The sequence below is a fragment of the Notamacropus eugenii genome, chromosome 2 (assembly GCF_028372415.1).
Source record: "Notamacropus eugenii isolate mMacEug1 chromosome 2, mMacEug1.pri_v2, whole genome shotgun sequence".
Classification (NCBI taxonomy): domain Eukaryota; kingdom Metazoa; phylum Chordata; class Mammalia; order Diprotodontia; family Macropodidae; genus Notamacropus; species Notamacropus eugenii.
Window position 1 is genome coordinate 253,805,268 of NC_092873.1, and position 18,942 is coordinate 253,824,209.

The 18,942-nt window shown below is 36.2% G+C and overlaps 1 protein-coding gene across 1 annotated transcript in view; it reads left to right on the top strand.

Annotated features, from left to right (window-relative positions):
• The window catches only part of IGF2R (insulin like growth factor 2 receptor), a 158,003-nt gene that overhangs the window by 58,931 nt on the left and 80,130 nt on the right, over positions 1 to 18,942 (top strand). The window contains exons 5-11 of the mRNA XM_072643845.1: positions 2,305 to 2,437; positions 4,202 to 4,322; positions 5,361 to 5,466; positions 9,126 to 9,288; positions 9,532 to 9,709; positions 12,316 to 12,419; positions 16,885 to 17,049. Coding sequence (XP_072499946.1) covers positions 2,305 to 2,437; positions 4,202 to 4,322; positions 5,361 to 5,466; positions 9,126 to 9,288; positions 9,532 to 9,709; positions 12,316 to 12,419; positions 16,885 to 17,049 — 970 coding nt within the window. The remainder of the gene's footprint in view (positions 1 to 2,304; positions 2,438 to 4,201; positions 4,323 to 5,360; positions 5,467 to 9,125; positions 9,289 to 9,531; positions 9,710 to 12,315; positions 12,420 to 16,884; positions 17,050 to 18,942) is intronic.

Below are 18,942 nucleotides of genomic sequence, written 5' to 3' on the forward strand. Positions count from 1 at the left end.
TTTAATATGAAGCTACTTCATCAGTGTAAACATAAGATAGACGCTAGAATTCCAAAAATCAATGTGAAAGGAATGGTGAGATGAGCAGATATGTCTGAAAACACAACACGCTGAATCACTCACCAAATAAAGAGGTAAGCAAAAATAAAAAAAAGCACATATACACCAGAATATTTCTAGCAGCACTTCTTGTATAGAAAAAAGCTGGAAACCCACTCATTAGGGAATGGCCAAGTTGTGGTACCATACCATAATTTGTTCATTTATTTCTCAGTTGATCATTCTGTACTTCCCTTCCAATTTTTTGCTTCTTTAGAAAGTGTTTCTCTCAATATTTCAGTATACATGAAGCTTTTCTTTCTGTCTTTGACCTCTTTGGGATATGTGTTCCATGGAACTGGAGTTCTTAATCTATGCTCCATGCACTCTAAATTTCAGGGGGTCTGTGAACTTGGATGAGGGAAAAAAAAATTACATCTTTATTTTTATTAACATGTAACTTAAACATAGTGTTTCCTTAATTTATAACATTTTTCCAGAAACATTATTTTGAGGAGTCCATAGTCTTTACCAGACTGCAAAAGGAGATTGTAACACAAAGAATGTTTAAGAACCCCTGCTGTTGTATGGGATCTCTGAGGCTGAGTGAACAGTTGAAGGGCATTTTTTATACAATTGCAGCCAGGTTGTTTTCCATTCTGGTTGGACCAATTCACAGCTCTTCCAGCTGTGTTTAAATATATCTTTCTTTCTGCAGTCCTTCCAACATTGAATTTTTATCTTTTATCACTATTGCCACTTTAGTGGAAGGTAAAACCTCAGAGTTTTCATGTGCATTTCTCTTATGAGTAATTGGGAGCGTTTTATATGGTAGTTTGCAATTCTTCTTTAGAAAACTTTGTTCTTTTGACCGCTTATGAGTAATGGTTCTTGATCTTAGTAATTGATGTCAGATTTCTACATCCAATCTATTTAATGTAAAGATGTTTCCCTAACTTCACAGTTCTCTTGTCATTATCCTGACTGAAACAATTTTGTGTTTTGCAAAAAGCTTTTTAACTTTATCTGATTGGATTTATTTTATTTTTTGTGATTACTTCTTTTTCTCTTTTAGTTCCTTTCCCAGACAGTCGAACCTTTATGTTGCTTTCCTGAATTGATGGAACATTTTAAAAGGAGTCACAATGACTTCATAAATAAAAGCTATTTTAGCTTAATTTGTTGATATTATGGTCATGATGAATTTTTTTTTTTACCTAGGTGGTTGACGCTGTGTGATTATAAACCTGAAACAGTAATGGGTCCAAGCTCCATTAGTGGATCCTTGATGTACACACACACACACACACACACACACTCTCTCTCTCTCTCTCTCTCACAGTTGGCAAAATGAAAGGCAAATTTGTGAGGTCTTTGCTTTAATAATATGATTAAAATGATTCCATAATACTCATGAGAAATAGGTACTATGAAGCTGTGTGACCCTATCTATGGAAAATCTAAATGAAATCTTTAAAAAAACAGAAGTAGAAGAAAAGGTTAATAGGTTAGAAATTTCCCATAAGTCTTAGTAAGGTATGAAAGTCAAGTATAACTTTAAGTGAATTTTAAAAATAGACCTGCCTGTGAACATAACTTTGGTTAAAAGGATGGAAAAATATTTTTTACAGAGGTGGTAATGGGAGATTAGGGGCAGCTGGGTGGCACAATGTATAGAGCACCAGGCCTGACGTCTTCTTTTTCCTAGCCTCAAACACTTACTAGCTATTTAACTGTGGGCAAGTTACTTAACTTTTCAGTGCCCCTAGGCAACCTTCTAAGATGGTAAGGTCCTAAGCATATGCTAATCTGCATTGGAAAGGGAAGTTTACTCATCCTGAGTATGTGCAGTTTGTGTACCAGTATGTGCAGGTTTAATTGAGTGCTGCTGTAGACCTGCGCCTGCTAGCATGCACGCGCACAATTTCATGCTAACTGCGTTAAGGCTTGGGAGAGAGAGTATGTATGCATGTAACTTGGCAGATTTCTTTTTCTTACATTACCAGTGACCAAAAGTTTATATGGAGTTGGTGTGTACTTTTTTACTTAGACCTATTCACATAATTTGTTTCAGATTTGCTTGAATTTTATGTACATAGCTTTCATAGTTGCAAAGTAAGTAATAATCTATGCTGATAATTGATGGTGAATCAAACTAACCTAGGTGTTATGATATGTAAAATTCTTAATACTAGTTTCATAAATGAAATATACTTAGTGCTTGCATTACAGCATTTATTTGCTGACCTTTTTTCTTTTTTCTAGGTGCCTTGCTATGTGTTTGATCAAGAGTTAAGAAAGCATGATTTGAATCCACTGATCAATACCTCTGGTAGCTACTTGGTGGATGACTCCGATCATGATACTTCCTTGTTCATCAACATTTGTAGAGACATAGGTCTGGATCTGTGTGTGTGTGTGTGTGTGTGTGTGTGTGTGTGTTAGTGTTAGTATTGTTGTTTGGGATTTTTTCAAGACTCAAGTTTTGAGTTTCTGAAGCTGCTTTGTCTCTTTTTTGATTTCAAATCGACATTTATAATTGTCCTAAATATTTTACTCTCCCTCTCTATTCATGATCTAGTAATTTTCTGCCCTTTATTTCCGGCAGTACATATTCTTGATCAAACTGATCAAGGTGAAACCCTTTGTGCTGGGTTAGCTTTATGCCTAACAGGATTCCCAAGAGTAGCTCTTAACCCCAAAACTAACATTGTTATGTTGTTGGATATTGGGTAAGAGGGCAGGTAAAGTATAAATTAGAGATTTAGCCCTGTTTTCTGATAATCCTTTGTATCACTGATCCAGAAAAGAATCAGATTAGATTCCTTAGATGTGACTTAAATGGGTAAGATAGGACTAGGCACAGCTATGACTCCCTTGTGTTCTAGGGGAAAACCCTAGGGGAGTTTTACATCTACTTGTAGTGCTTCATTTTCTAGATGTTGTGTGTGTCCTGAGACATTCTAAAACTTGTTGACACAGGTGCCTTGGGATTTTTGCAAAATAATAGTTGGAAAAAGACTTGGGCCAATTCAGTAGCTCTTAGCAGACTAAAGGCTCAAGTCCCTAGTAGAGTCTTGTACTTGGCTCTGTTTTAATTCTTAAAGATGAATGTCATGCTGTTCTACTAAGGGCAATATGGTCAATCCTTCAAGCCAAAGTTTTCTGTGGCACAGGAATTAAGGAGAACAAAGATAGTGCCAACTTTCTCCTATACTGAGTCTTCAGTTAGGACTGGTATATACTTACTGCTGATGATCTAGTTAAAAAGACACTCTGTTGTGTTTGCTGAGTACTTTTGTGTTCATTAAATTGTACCTTTTATTAAACTATAAACTGCAAAAGTTTTAAAAAATATATATATATGTTTCTACCCAAAATTTCCCATTTTTATACTTTTTTCAGGTTTTGATCCTAGGAAAGTTTTAAAAAGAACTTTTGAAAATTAGTCCACCAGTTGTATGGAATATTTTATCTAAACTAATTCAAGCTAATTTTCTTTTTTTTGGTATCAGTTTATGACAAGAGATTTTTCTTTGCTGTCAGTGGTATCCTCTTGAAATTCATTGCTTTGGAGAAAAACAGTTCTTTATAGATTGGGACTTTTTCTCAAATGCATTGAAAACTAGAATGCCTTCATAATTAGCCAGTAACATTTGGCTTCCTGTAGTCAGGAAGATCTGTTAATCTGCCTCTGACACTTATTAGCTATGTGACCATGGGAAAGGCAGCTAAACTCTTTGATGTTTAAGATTGTAAGTCAGAGGTGTTAAACACATAGCCGCAGCCACAGGTCATGTTGAGGCCAGCAGCAATCCTGAGGGCTAGAGGGTGTGACCCTGATCATACTAAAATGTAATTGGGAAATACTAAAGACTGTTTCTCTTGGAGTTTGATGCCACTGCTGTAAATTATGATTTAATTAAAGTCTACATCAAGGGAGAGAATTGCCATACCAAAGTCTCAGGTTCTTGATTTCTTGAAATGGGCAGAATGGTCTACTTAGAGTAGTTATGGTGTGAGTATGTAAAGTATGGTATAAGTTATGTAAAGGATAGGAAGTCTGATGGTAACATATACAACATGCATGAGACCTTGTTAAGTGACCTGCTATTTCTGTAATATAATCTGTCACTTGATTTTTTTTGTTCTTTTAAACTAGGTGGTGCAAGCCAAGAGACACGCTTTTGTCCCTCTGGTAGTGCTGCATGCCTGGTGAAGGGGAATCAAGGTTATGATGTTGGAAGACCAAAAGAAGGACTGAAATTAATGGACAAAGACAGGTCAGTCTTCTATACCAGTCTTGCCCATTGTGTTATTACCTGAGGAATATCTAAATTAATAATTCTTCCTCCATTTGAAATGGAAAATCATTGACATCTTGTTCACCAGGTGCTAAAGTTGTAGCACCAAAAACTGCCATTGCTTTTATGCTCATTAGTGACTGCCCTGGTGGTATAAACCTTCAGAGCTACCTTTAGGCCACTCCTGCCTGCAGGAGTGGGTAATTTGCTGAAGTCATAGACATTCATTATAAGTGATGTAGTTATCTGAGATTTTTGAAGTTGAGCCTTGAGTGAGTGCATGCACCACTTGAGGGAGAGAGCATTCTAAAAGGAAACGGTACCAACAAGTCATCTCCTGTGGATCTCCTTTTTTTCTCTTTGCCTTCCTCTACTCTGTAGGAAACACTTTTTTTCATAATTCAAAACTAAGTAGGTTCAGTTTTTGGGTTACAGCTTTTTGTTTGTTGAGCTTGTATTCCAACACCACCATCATCAGTCATTTATTAAGCTGTGCTGGGTTACAGTGGGGATACAGATGTAAAGAATGAAACATTATCTACTTTAAAGTTGGCCTGTCTTCTGTGGTGGGGGGTGACAGTAAGCATATTCACCGAAAATACAAACAAATACAAGGAAGTTAAATAGAAGAGAGGGAGGGAGAGCACTAGCAGTTTGGGAGACTCGGGAAAGACTTCATGTAAAAGGCAGGAGTTGAGCTGTATCATGAAGGGAAGGAGGGATTCTCTGAAGTGGAGATTTATATTATGTCTGTGGCAGGAGGGTTACTTTTTATTTTTTAAAGGGATGATTAAATGCTCTAGCCACACAGTACTCTCATTCAGAGTCTCTGTTGTGTTTTATTTTGTGGAAATAAAGAAAATAAAATTTTTTTTAATGAGTTACTCATAATTTTTTTTTCATTAAACCCTAACAAGAGTAAATGTGGGTAAGTGTTCTACACTCTGGAGGCAAATGGTACATTTAAAATGCACATTGACTTTTAATCTGATATCTTCTGTTTAATTTGTGTCTTAGGCTTGTTCTTAGTTACGTGAAAGAAGGGGAAGATCAGCCTACTTTCTGTGAAGGTCATACTCCAGCAGTGACGATTACATTTATTTGTCCATCGGAGAGAAGAGAAGTAAGTTATTCTGTGATGTGACTTCTTGAAAGTTCTATAGAACTGCTGCTAAATTATCATGCAGCTGAAATAACTCAGGAGGGTGACTATGTTTCTGCATTATTGGACATAAAGGGAAGAGCAAAAAAGATTCAATTTGTACATAAGTAAATATATAAAATTGATGAGACCTATAGAGTTAAGTTTGGCTTTCTGGGCTTTACAAATATATGTAATACGAGTCTCTTTAGCATATCCTTACGCAGTTTTAGTTAGCTACTCTTTAGATAATGCTGTTGTTTAATTATTGATATCATTTTTGTCCCTAAAAATGCTTCCTATAAATTTTCTAGGATTTATTCTAATTTGGCTAGTATTTGTTCAAATGTGTTTTTGTGTGATTATTTATTTTTTCTAATACTTGTTAATGTTCTGAGGTACATGCATATGTGCATGTGTATATGTGACCTGTGTCTCTAGTTTATAGTTGAAATTCTTATCTCCCCAGCAAGTGTCAAAAGTAATCTACTTTATATTTTTAGTAGGTCTTTTCCTAATGCAAAGCTGTTTATGTAGTACAAGATACTTTCTCATAATTTACTCGTTTCCTGGAAACTTGTGTATAAATTGAGTTGTTACTGTGTCATAGCAAATTCAGTTAGAGAAATGACTATTTAGAGATTCCTCCTGTAAAGCAAGTTATCATCTCCAGATTAATCTCCTTTATATATTTGACCTTTTGTCTGTTGAGCTGTCGGAGAAAAAAGCAAATCTCCCATTTTGTTTTTTTAATCAGTTAATTAATTAATTAATTAAAGTTTTCAACATTCATTTCCACAAAATTTTGGGTTCCAAATTTTCTCCCCATTTGTCCCCTCCCCCCACCCAAAAACACCGAGCATTCTGATTGCCCCTATCACCAATCTGCCCTCTCTTCTATCATCCCTCCCTTCCCTTGTCCCCATCTTCTCTTTTGTCCTGTAGGGCCAGATAACTTTCTATACCCTTTACCTGTATTTCTTATTTCCTAGTAACAAGAACAGTACTCAACAGTTGTTCCTAAAACTTTGAGTTCCAGCTTCTCTTCATCCCTCCCTCCCCACCCATTCCCTTTGGAAGGCAAGTAATTCAATATAGGCCATATCTGTGTAGTTTTACAAATGACTTCTATAATAGTTGTATTGTGTAAGACTAACTACATTTCCCTCCATCCTATCCTGCCCCCCATTGCTTCTATTCTCTCTTTTGATCCTGTCCCTCCCCAAGAGTGTTGACTTCAAGTTGCTCCCTCCTCCAATTGCCCTCCCTTCCATCATCCCCCCCCACCCTGCTTATCCCCTTCTCCCCCACTTTCCTGTATTGTAAGATAGGTTTTCATACCAAAATGAGTGTGCATTTTATTCCTTCCTTTAGTGGAATGTGATGAGAGTAAACTTCATGTTTTTCTCTCACCTCCCCTCTTTTTCCCTCCAGTAAAAAGTCTTTTGCTTGCCTCTTTTATGAGAGATAATTTGCCCCATTCCATTTCTCCCTCACCCCTTAATTTCATTTTTTTAAGATATGATCCCATCCTATTCAATTCGCTCTGTGCTCTGTGCGTGCGTGCGTGTGTGTGTGTGTGTGTGTGTGTGTGTGTGTGTGTGTGTGTGTAATCTCACCCACTACCCAGATACTGAAAAGTTTCAAGAGTTACAAATATTGTCTTTCCCTGTAGGAATGTAAACAGTTCAAGTTTAGTAAGTCCCTTATGACTTCTCTTTGCTGTTTACCTTTTCATGCTTCTCTTCATTCTTGTGTTTGAAAGTCAAATTTTCTTTTCAGCTCTGGTCTTTTCATCAAGAATGCTTCAAAGTCCTATTTCATTGAAAGACCATTTTTTCCCCTGTAGTATTATACTCAGTTTTGCTGGGTAGGTGATTCTTGGTTTTAGTCCTAGTTCCTTTGACTTCTGGAATATCATATTCCACACCCTTCTATCCCTTAATGTAGAAGCTGCTAGATCATCTTGTGTTCTCCTGATTGTATTTCCACAATACTTGAATTGTTTCTTTCTAGCTACTTGCAATATTTTCTCCTTGAACAGGGAACTCTGGAATTTGGCCACAATGTTCCTAGGAGTTTCTCTTTTTGGATCTCTTTCAGGAGGTGATCGGTGGATTCTTTCAATATTTATTTTGCCCCCTGGTTCTAGAATCTCAGGGCAGTTTTCCTTGATAATTTCATGAAAGATGATGTCTAGGCTCTTTTTTTGATCATGGCTTTCAGGTAGTCCCATAATTTTTAAATTGCCTCTCCTGGATCTATTTTCCAGGTCAGTTGTTTTTCCAATGAGATATTTCACATGATCTTCCATTTTTTCATTCTATTGGTTTTGTTTTGTGATTTCTTTGTTTCTCATAAAGTCATTAGCCTCCATCTGTTCCATTCTAATTTTGAAAGAACTATTTTCTTCAGTGACCTTTTGAACCTCCTTTTCCATTTGGCTAATTCTGCTTTTGAAAGCATTCTTCTCCCCATTGGCTTTTTGAGCCTCTTTTGCCAATTGAGTTAGTCTATTTTTAAAAAGGTGTTATTTTCTTCAGCATTTTTTTGGGTCTCCTTTAGCAAGGTGTTGATCTGCTTTTCATGCTTTTCTTTCCTCTCTCTCATTTCTCTTCCCAATTTTTCCTCCACCTCTCTTACTTGATTTTCAAAATCCTTTTTGAGCTCTTCCATGGCCTGAACCCATTGAATATTTATTTTGGATGTTTGGGATACAGAAGCCTTGACTTTTGTGTCTTTCCCTGATGGTAAGCATTGTTCTTCCTCATCAGAAAGGATGGAAGGAGATATCTGTTCACCAAGAAAGTAACCTTCTGTAGTCTTATTTTTTTCCCCTTTTTTGGGCATTTTCTCCAACCAGTTACTTGACTTTTGGGTCCTTTGTCAAGAGTAGGGTATACTCTGGGAATCTGTCAGATCTCAGTTCCTCCAAGGTGGCACAATCAAGTGTGTACTGGTCTGGGCGCAGAGAGGGATTTTTGTGCCCAGAATCTTAGCAGTTACCTCTTCACAGCCACCTGGCCTCCAGTTCCACCAAGTCAGCACTGGGGGCTGATTTTCAGATAAGCTGGGTGGGCAGGGCCGACATTCAGTGAGAGACAAAGACCAGCTCCCCCAGGGCCTCTACGTAGGGCTGAGGCAAGAATCTACTCCTACGTGCCCCCAGGGATTTTACACTCCAACAATGGATCCGGCCTGCTGATGTGACCTCTGCAGCGGCTGCCTTCCTGGACAGCTGAAAAAACCCTGTCTCTGACCTTTGGAGCCTGTGGGTTGAGGGTTCTGTGAACCCACTGTTACTGGGATTGGGGATTCTGCAACTGGACATTCCGCCCCTGAGAGCTGTTTGTGAGCCGTGCCCATGCCCAAGGCTGGTTTCCTGTGGGCCTTTCAGGTCACCCTGGGCTGGAAATCTCCTCCACTCTGTTGTTCTCCAGTTCTGCTGCTCCAGAATTTGTTGAGAGTCCCCTCTCTACAGGTGTTTTATGGGCTGTGTGGGGAGACCCCTGCGTATGTGTGTCTTTCTACTCCACCATCTGGGCTCCCACAGCTCCCATTTTGACCAGTGGTGTGCTCATCAGACATGACTGGAGCTTTGTGCTTTTAAATAACTATTCTTTGCTGTTTGGTTTTATTAGGGCACAGTTCCTAAGCTTACTGCTAAATCCAATTGCCGATTTGAAGTTGAATGGGTCACAGAGTATGCTTGCCACAGAGATTATTTGGAAAGTAAAACCTGTATTTTGAATAGTGAACAACATGATATCTCCATTGACCTTAACCCTCTCACCCAAAAGAAAGGTATGTGTACCATAGTCTCCCCCTTACTCCCTCCTCCTGTTTTTTTATTAATAAGAAATTTCTTGGCAAGGAAGTTTGTATAATCATCAGGTATAATTATCATATTGAGCTTAGTTTGGGACTTAAATGAGAAATTTTTAATGAAGTGAAGTAAGGAAAAGATATTTCTGATCCCAAGTAACGTAAGGAAACTCTTACTTGGCACTAAATGTGTATTTCATTTTGATTATTTTTGATTTTTAGTTTATGAGTCACCATACTATGCTACAGATGGAAAAGAATATTTTTATTATATCAATGTATGTGGAGGAACTGGAGCCCAGGTTTGCAGTAGTAAAAGAGAAGCTGCTGTTTGTCAGGTGAAGAAGACTGATCCAGGACAAGTCAAAGTGGCAGGAAAATACCAGAACCAGACTCTCCGGTGTGTTATCGTGACTTTTGTGCAATGCTGTTCATACCTCTGCTTATTTGCTTAAAAAAACAAATCTAAGAAGCTTATTTTCTATCCTTTCTCTCTTCTATTTTCACCTCCTCCCTAGTCCTATAAAGTATACAGAAAAGTGACCTTGAGCGAGCATTCCTTTCTGCTGCAATTAGGCTTGTGTTTTTTTGTAGGACTGTTTTGGTATCAAATCACCCAAATGATTAAGTATTATTAAGTTGGAATTCTATCTTTGTAGTATGGATAAGTGATCTTATATTAAAATAGGCATTTGTTATAAATATTATCATTTCTATAGAAGTCACACAAGTATTTACATTACATTAATGTAATTATATCAGTAAATTCAAATCTGTGGGGTTTTTTTTGTTATAGCTTGGTTTTTCTATAACATCTGTAATGTCTGATGACGTTCCATGACAAATTATAGTGTGTGAAGGAAACTTGCAAATAACTACAGGGAAAAGATAATTTCTCAAAGGTAGTTTCAATGCAGCTTTTGACATTTAAATGAGTGTATTTTATCTTTTAAAAATATTGTGGACCCGTGTGATTATGTGAGAATAGGTACTGACTTTCACCAGTCTAGTTAAGTTTCCAAATTAATTTGGCCATGTAATACTTTTAGGTTTGAAATATGTTTATAAAGTTCACAAAGCTGGTCTAGTGACCTAGCAGATTTGGGAGTATGAAATTTCTTTCTTAAAGTATATTAGGGAAACATGGGAGCAAAATAAAGGAAATTAAGCCAATTTTCATAACTGCTGCATGTAATTTTCCACATCTCAGTTGCCACAACCTTGAACTGCCATGGCTTACGGAAGTGTAGCCTTGGTGACTTCTTGTAGATTTTAGGAATAGTAGTGTTATCAAACAATTGACCACAGACTTTAATATGTTTGAGTTCTGTTCTCATGATGTATGGTCTAAAAGCAGCCTACTTTGCTTGTCTGTGAGGTCCTCTACTTAAATTTGGCCATAGATCTGTCTTTGACTTATGCCAAGACCTTTGTCTTGTCTAAAGTCAGTATCACAATTTCCTCTCTTGGCCCTTTAGCAGGACTCTAGGATATACTCACCTCTGTGCCTTACTCTGAGCAACTCATGTTCTATAGCTGAAGGAAGAAATGAAAAGCCACTCTAGTGCTTGCTTACTTTTAACTCTTATCCTCTAACCTTATTTTCTTTGATACTGGTTGAGAAGTCTTGAGTCTTCCTTGCTAAATATATGTTGGAAGACAAGATAATCAAGTCAACAACCATTTGTTAAGTACTTACTTCATACAAGGTGCTATGCTACTAATACTAAGCACAAGGGATTCCAAGAAAGGGAAATATCTAAACAGGATGGAGAATATTGATCTGGATCAGTTTAGGTGAAGTTTAACAGGGATAAACATCCAGTCTTATAATTGAATTAAAAAAAATCACTATCATAAGTGTAAGATGGGAGAGATGTTTAGATACCACTTCTAAAGAAAAATATCTGGATATTTTAGTGGACTGTGTTCTTGATGTGAGTCAAAAATTTGGTAATACAGCCAATAAAACAAATACAGTCTTATATAACGTTAAAAGAAAAGCATAGTGCCCAGGATTAAGGAGGTGATAGTTTCATTACAGTGTGTCTTAGGGAGACTATATTTAGCATTAGTTATAGGCAACACGTTTTAAAGGAAGCACATTGATAAGCTGGATGGTGGCCAAAGGAGGGCAGCCAACCTGGTGAAGTTCTTAATCAGGAGACTGAAGGATTAGTTGGAGGAACAGGCTGTGTTTAATTGGTCAGAGAGAAAGCATTGTGAGGGAGAGGGGATGGGAAGGATATAATAGCTATCTTATAGTATTTGCAGGGCTGTTAAATAAAGGAAGTATTATTAAGCTAGTTCTCTTGGCCCTAGAGGGAAGAACTAAGAGCATGAGTGGAAGTTTCAGGGAGGCAGATTTAGGCTTTTATGTAAGAGAAAAATTTCTTAACATTTAGAGATCTTGAAATGGAATGGCTTGCCTTGGAGAAAGTACTTGATTGAATATTACTTAAAGGCCTTCAAGCAAAGGTTGAATGACTTTCTTGTAGCATATATTATGGACTGGATCCTTGAGTTACTGGTTTTATGAGATACCTTCTGAGGTCTCTTCCAATTTTGAGGTCTAGATTCCTTTCTTTTCTTGTCCCCTAGAAATAATCACTGACATCACAATCTTTTCTAGAATATTAGGGTTTCATAGAATGTTGTTTTGGAAACGGCTGTGGTTGACTTAATTTTGCATCTGTTATGTTTTCATCTTGAGCATTTTTTCACATATTGAACCCCGAAGTTTTATTTATAAAGAGGAAAAAATGTTCTAGCTCTTGTGGCAAAATATCTTTGAATTATTTGTCTTAAATCTAATTCTTAACCTAGGCTAAAATGATTAAAAGATTTGATTTACTCTGAAAACTTAACGGTCACTGAATAGCTTACTGTCTTGTTGGAAAACTCATTGGTTCTCTGTGTGTCAAAAATCTTAATGGAGGGAGGGAAGGAAGTGAGGACAGCTGGTGAATTTTGACTGTAAAATGCATTTATGTTAATGAATTCTAGATACTCCGATGGAGATCTCACCTTGATCTATCCTGGTGGAGATGCATGCAGATCAGGCTTTCAACGAATGACAGTCATCAACTTTGAATGCAACAAAACAGCAGGTGAGGTTATAGTTCTATTTAATCTACTTGCCGCATTTGAATTCATGATCTTGTGTTAAAAGGAGATAGCTTAATGGAGTAGTAACTAGGCAGTGACAAGATAACGTTTTTTTCCATTGCCTAATGGATAAGAGTATTTCTCTAGGCATGTTGTTCTGTGGACCTGAACTTTTACGGCTGCTGTGCCAGCAGCTTATTAGAAACTCTTGTTGAGCTTTCATTTTTTTCTGCACTGATATATTAGATATAAAAGTAAATTCAACAATCTTGATCTCCTTGAAATCTTCGTCATTGAAGCCTCATCTCAAATATTTCTTCTATAAGTCTCTCCTGGTATTAACCAGGTGGTAGTAATTTTTCTTTTATCAAAACTAAGTATTTTTCATTTTTGTTGTATACTTATGGTCTACTTTGTTTTAATCTTATTATCTGTGTACATTTCTGTCTTGTTTTTCCTTCTTGATAATAAATCTTTCAGGAGGCACTGAGAATATATCTTATCTATGTTTGTATTTTCTCCTTTATTTAATACCTAGCATAGTGCCTTTTACGTGAAAGACGTTTGAAACTGACACTTAATGTTGAAAATAAATGGTTATTCCATCATCGAATTTTTTTAAAAAATTAAAAGTTTCCTTTATAGGTTACCTCAGGCACATAGGTCATGCAGTGGTTAGAGCACTGGGCTTGGAGTCAGGAAAACCTAAGTTCAGGTCTGGCCGCAGATACTTATCAGACCCTGGGGAAGGCAGACGTCTTTCTGCCTTGGTTTCCTCATCTGTAAAATGGGGATAATAATAGCATCTCTTCCTCCCAAAGTTGTTGTGAAGACAGATGAGATAATGTGAAGCATTTGCAAACCTTAATGTGCAGTATAAATTTGTGCTGTCATTGTCATGATAGTCATCATCCCAAATTTTGAAATAAATGTCTAAACTCTGTGCATAGAAATTAATTTTAAGGAAGCTTTAATGGAAATGGATTGTAGGAAGATATTAGATGACTGAATGTTTTTTCTGAACTTATTCTGTTCTAACACATTTATGTCATCTGAAGCAGTCATCACACAGTATATTTATGATATACTTAGGGAATCCCAGAGAGTCAAGTAAAAAACTACTTGAAATAATAAACAACTTTGGCAAAGTTGCAGGTTACAAAATAAACTCACATAAATTATCTGCATTTCTATATGACTAAGAAATCCCAACAGCAAGAGAAAGAAAGAGAAATCCCATTTAAAGCAACAGTAAAACATTATAAAATAACTGGGAGTCTGCCTGCCAAAACAAACCCAGGGACTGTATGAACACAATTACAAAACGCTTTTCACACAAATAAAGTCAGATCTAAGGAAGTGAAAAAGCATAAATAATACACACCTTATTTATGCAGTTTTCCCCTCTTGGCAGAATGTCTTCTTTCAAGACATGAGATAAGAAGCTGATTCCATCATTGAGGAATAGGATACAGCAAAATCTAGTTTCCTTGGTCTGTGTGTCTTAAGTGATGTGATAGAATTTAAAATTTATTAATAAGACATATTTGTTTAATGTTTTTCACAGATTTTTTAGCTCAGCCACAATCTGGGTTTTTTACAAAACACTTAATAAGCATATATAGTAATTTTAATAACATTATGCTAGCACTTGAAGGTTTTCAGAGTGCTTTTTTTCCACAACCATCCTGTGAGGTTGCTGGTGTGAGGGTTATTATACCCAATTTAGAACTGAGGAAACCAAAGCTCAGAGAGGTCACTTGTCCCTAGTTGGATGTCTGTATTAAGTATCTGCAGCAATATCTGGATGCTAGCCAATACTTTCCAGTCCAGCATTTTTCCCACTGTGCCATGTTGCCTTATGTGTCTTTTATGTTATGTGCTTAGGGAGAGGAGCCTGTTGGTAAACAGACATTTCTGCAGTTGCTTGTTATAGGACGTGCAGCACAAGCTTTTGCTGATTTTCATGCATAATTAGGGAAGGCTTTTTGAAATCATATGGACTTGGCATTTTTAAAAACCACAAATACCCTTTCTGTAATATTCTAATACAGCAACTTACTTTTTTTGTGTAGTTCATATATGAAAATTCCTATAGAGATCTGTTCTGTGTTTAGATTTGAATATAAGTCTTGAGGTAAAGGGACTATGCTTTAGGAACCTATGTGAGCAACGTGGATGAAGAAGTGAGTCCTATATTCCTCACTACTATAGTAAATAGGACAAGGATAATAGTAATGAGAATAATTTGCTGTGGAGTGAGGTTAGGCTTAAATGTATAGTAAAGTTCTAGATGAAAGTGTCTTTGATGGAGAGGACTAATTTAATATCAATTTTTTCAGTCAGTACCACTACAGTTATATTTATCTGTAGGCTTTTGTAGTTCACACGAACTGATTGTCTATAATGTTAAACACATATATGAATATCAGTTGGCTATAATTATTTAGGAACCACTGTGTTTCCTAAGTAATGTATTTCTTTCTACAAAGTTCAATTTCTTTGTTATTTCTCTTTGGATCATTTGACCTTATAAAGTTTCATACTTTAGCTATCTTTTCCATGGAATACTCTTTCCCACATTTTTCATAGAACATATTCCTTTACCTGTCTGGTCTTTCTATTGCTTTCCACAAGATTCTTCCCCTCCCCCCCATTTCTTTCACATCTTTAAATGGTCACCTTCGTGAACCCCGATATATGACCATTATTTAAATGCTTTATTATTTGATATTATTGCTGGAATACCTCCCCATATACTTCTTAGGTCAAAGTTATAAAGTCTTCACCTCCTTTCCAACCTTAAAAGGGGATTTTTACTAGGAGATGACTTAGGGAAAAAGTGAAGGGTGTGAAAAATAGAGGAGAAGTTAGTATAGTTTGCATAAGGGAAAAAGGAAAAATCTTAATGGTTTATTTATCAAAGTTCATTGCAGGAGTAAATTACATCAGAGAAAGTAACAAGTTATTATAATTAAATTAATATTAAATTAGTTGAAAGTATTTATCTCAGTGGATAAGAAACTAGCTTAGAAACAGGAAGTAAAAGTAGAGATAAATGAATTCTTCTATGTATGGAGAAGTATTAACAGTAGGGTCTTTTTTAGTGATCAATACTGAAATTCAAATGAGAATAAATCATTTGAAAAAGAATCTTATGTGTGAAAAGTGTAACTTTGCAAAGACTTTTTTGTAAAAGCTTTTTCAAATTAGTAAAATGCCCATCCAGTATTTGTAAATCATAGGAAGATTTCACAAGGCTTTTTATCTTCAAAAATGTAGCAGATAAACATTATTATGGGCAAAGATAATATTTACGGAAAAAAAAATATTTTGTTACATTTGAGTTCCAATCTTCCAGCAATATTGCTGTTACTGTATACAATGTTCTCTTGGTTCTGCTTGTTTCACTTTCTTATTTCATGCAAATCTTTTCATGTTTTCCTAAAATCAACCTGCTCATTTCTTATGACACAGTAGTATTCCATCACAAACATATACCACAACTTATTCAACTGTGCTCCAGTTGATGAGCATCCCTTCAATTTCCAGTTTTTTTGCTTGCACAAAGAGAGCTACTATACAAATTTTAGAATACATAAGTCTTTTTTTTTTCTGATTTTTTTTTTGGGGGGGTGGGAAACAGACCTAATAGTGGTATTACCAGGTCAGAAAAAAATGCTTCACTTACTTCAGATGATAGGCTCCAAATTTTCCATTAATCTTTTAAAAAAAGGGAACTAGTAATCAGATTGTTTAGTAAAGATATTGACACATGTCTATCAACAAAATACCATGCGTCATCAGGAGAAAGATTGGATGAAAGTGTTATGAGGCAACATATTGTATTCACACCTAGGATGCTGTGTATTTTTCTAGTCTGGGCCTGAAGGAGATGAGTGAAGCCATGAACAATCTGGATAAGAAAAACTGAAATAATGAAGGGAGTTGAAGGAACTAGACTGAAGATAAACTTCTTTACAAAAGAGCAGATATGAGGGAATTCTTTAAAATCATGAATGATGTGGTGAGAGTGGCCTTGAAGGGTGCATATTGAGGCTTTCAGGAAACACTGCATTGGGCAGTGAGGGAATTTGGGGGGTGTATATGAAGAAAGTATACCTTCAGAAATGTTAATAGTGGCAGTGGGATTGACCTTAGTACGATATCTACTTGTTACCTTTTACACTTTTAGTTTTCTTCACTGAACATTTTCTAAAAATATGTAACTAGTGTTTTTCTATATTTATGTCATACACAAAGGTATTTATCACTTGGTAGAAATATGACTTAGATATGGAGTTGTGACTGGTCAATAAACACCTTAGTGTTTTCCCTCACATTTGAGATCCTAAGATTTTGACCATAATAACCACTTGTTGTGTGTCTGTGTGTGTGTGTGTTGTATGCATGTTACACGTTTGTATGTGCATATATGTGTGTGTGGTGTACCGTTTCCCTCTATAGGCAATGATGGAAAAGGAACTCCTGTGTTCACGGGTGAGGTTGACTGCACCTACTTTTTCACGTGGGATACAAAATATGCTTGTGTCAAAGAGAAAGAAGATCTTCTTTGTAGAGTCACTGATGGAAACAAGCGATATGATTTGTCCTCGTTGGTTCGTCACTCAGGTATACTTCTTGTGGCCATTTGTACTCTTCCCTTCTTTCCCTCTTTTCCTCTCTCCCCAATTCTTTCAAGTGGGTGAACGGAGATATTTCTGACTCTTAACTCTCTTCCCATAATTGTGTTATATTGAATTTTAGGGATGGAAAAGGGACCTTAGAAAGGAGAAAATCCAGGTTTCACAAGGTTGTAGGGAGGAAGTAGATTCAGAGAGACAAAAATCACCTGCCCAAGGTCACTTAGTACTTTGGATAATTAGGTTGAGAAGAAATTGATCTTTAAAGCACCTTCCATAGGTTCCTGTCTTGGTCTTAGGTTTGTATAGATCTTGTTACTACTCAAATTTTCACCTCTATTTTTGTTTTTTATTATTTTATCTTCACAAAACTCTATAAAATAGAGCAGATATTATTGCAGTTTAAAAAATGAGTAAACAGAAGCAGCCATAAAGTGAATTGTCTGAAGTCCCATAGCTAATCACAGGTTTTGGACCAGAAACTCTAGGTTGTTGTTTTTTTTTTTTAATTAGAATTTTTGAAAAGAAAATGTTGCTTTTTGAAATGAAGTCTGACTCCTGGCATTGTATAACATGTCTGTGCATGTATGTACTCATGTACACATTAAAGCAGTATGCAAATCAGGAGTCCTTTGTATGTATATATTCTATATTTCTTATTCTGCACCTCCACTGAAGTATGTCACTGGTATGATTTGTATTGTCACATTAGATTCCTCTCATATAACTCACTTTCTAAAACGTGTAGTAACTTGCTGTACTTTTTTGTTGCGTTAAAGTGCATCCTTTCTTCTTGTGAATGTTTAGTTTTCTAACCTGTTCAGAAACCTTCTGGCCACGTGTCTGTCAGCACATCAGCATATTAAGTACATCAGCAGTGTGTGTACTGCTAGTCTTTGTATTTCAAGATTATTGGTATCATTAGTTGTGATTATTTCTATGTGATCATTAGATCACTGTGGAAATAATAAACCTTTGTGTACTACCACTTAATTAGCTACATGATCTTTGGTTCATTTAAATTCTGTGAGTCTTAGTGTCCTTATCTGTAAAATGGGGATGACAATTGATCTCACAAGCTTGTGAAGAAAGCATTTGCTAAACCTCAAAAGTGCTAAATAAAGTGAGGACCATTTTGGTTTCTGTCACACTTGGATTTGTGGCTCCCTGTGGCCAAGAAAGATTGACTTTTTACACTATTATTTACAGTCTTTGATTCTGTTTCAGAGGTTTTGTTTTGATGAAGGGTGCACTGTCTTTGCCACTCATTTATTGTTGACATCTGGAATCTTATATTGTTTTATATTTTTATGGTCAGATCTTATTTAAAAATTTCCCTTTTTGTTATAAACTTAAAACTTGGCCAGCATCAACAAACATATCAGTATACAAAGGGGAAAAAGGAGATTGTGGATGAAACCATGAAACCTCTCGTACGTAACTTTTTTTTTTAAGTATATGCTAATTTTAGCGTGGTACTAACAAATTGCTGTTAGTTTGTGCCTCCTTCTGAACTTGAGTATATTTTAAAAAATGTTTTAGTGATGCTCTTTAAGTAAAATTTTAAACTTCTCTTACTTCCTTCTCACCCTTCCCACCTTTCACCATTCACACACACACACCAAATAGCCTTCTCTAGTAACACCTAAGCCTAGTCATGAGAAACAGTGGCTATGTCTGAAAATGTACTACTCTTTTTACATCCCTGGCCAGTAACCTCTCTACCAAGGAATGGGTCCACTGTTTCATACAAATCCTTTCCCCTCAACTATGTTGTAAGCCCGTTGAGGGTAGGTAGTACTATGTCTCAAAAAAATATTTTTTTTTGTATTCAAAGGAACTTCTTGGCACTTAGTAAAACTTCTTGGTGATGTGAAAGGTT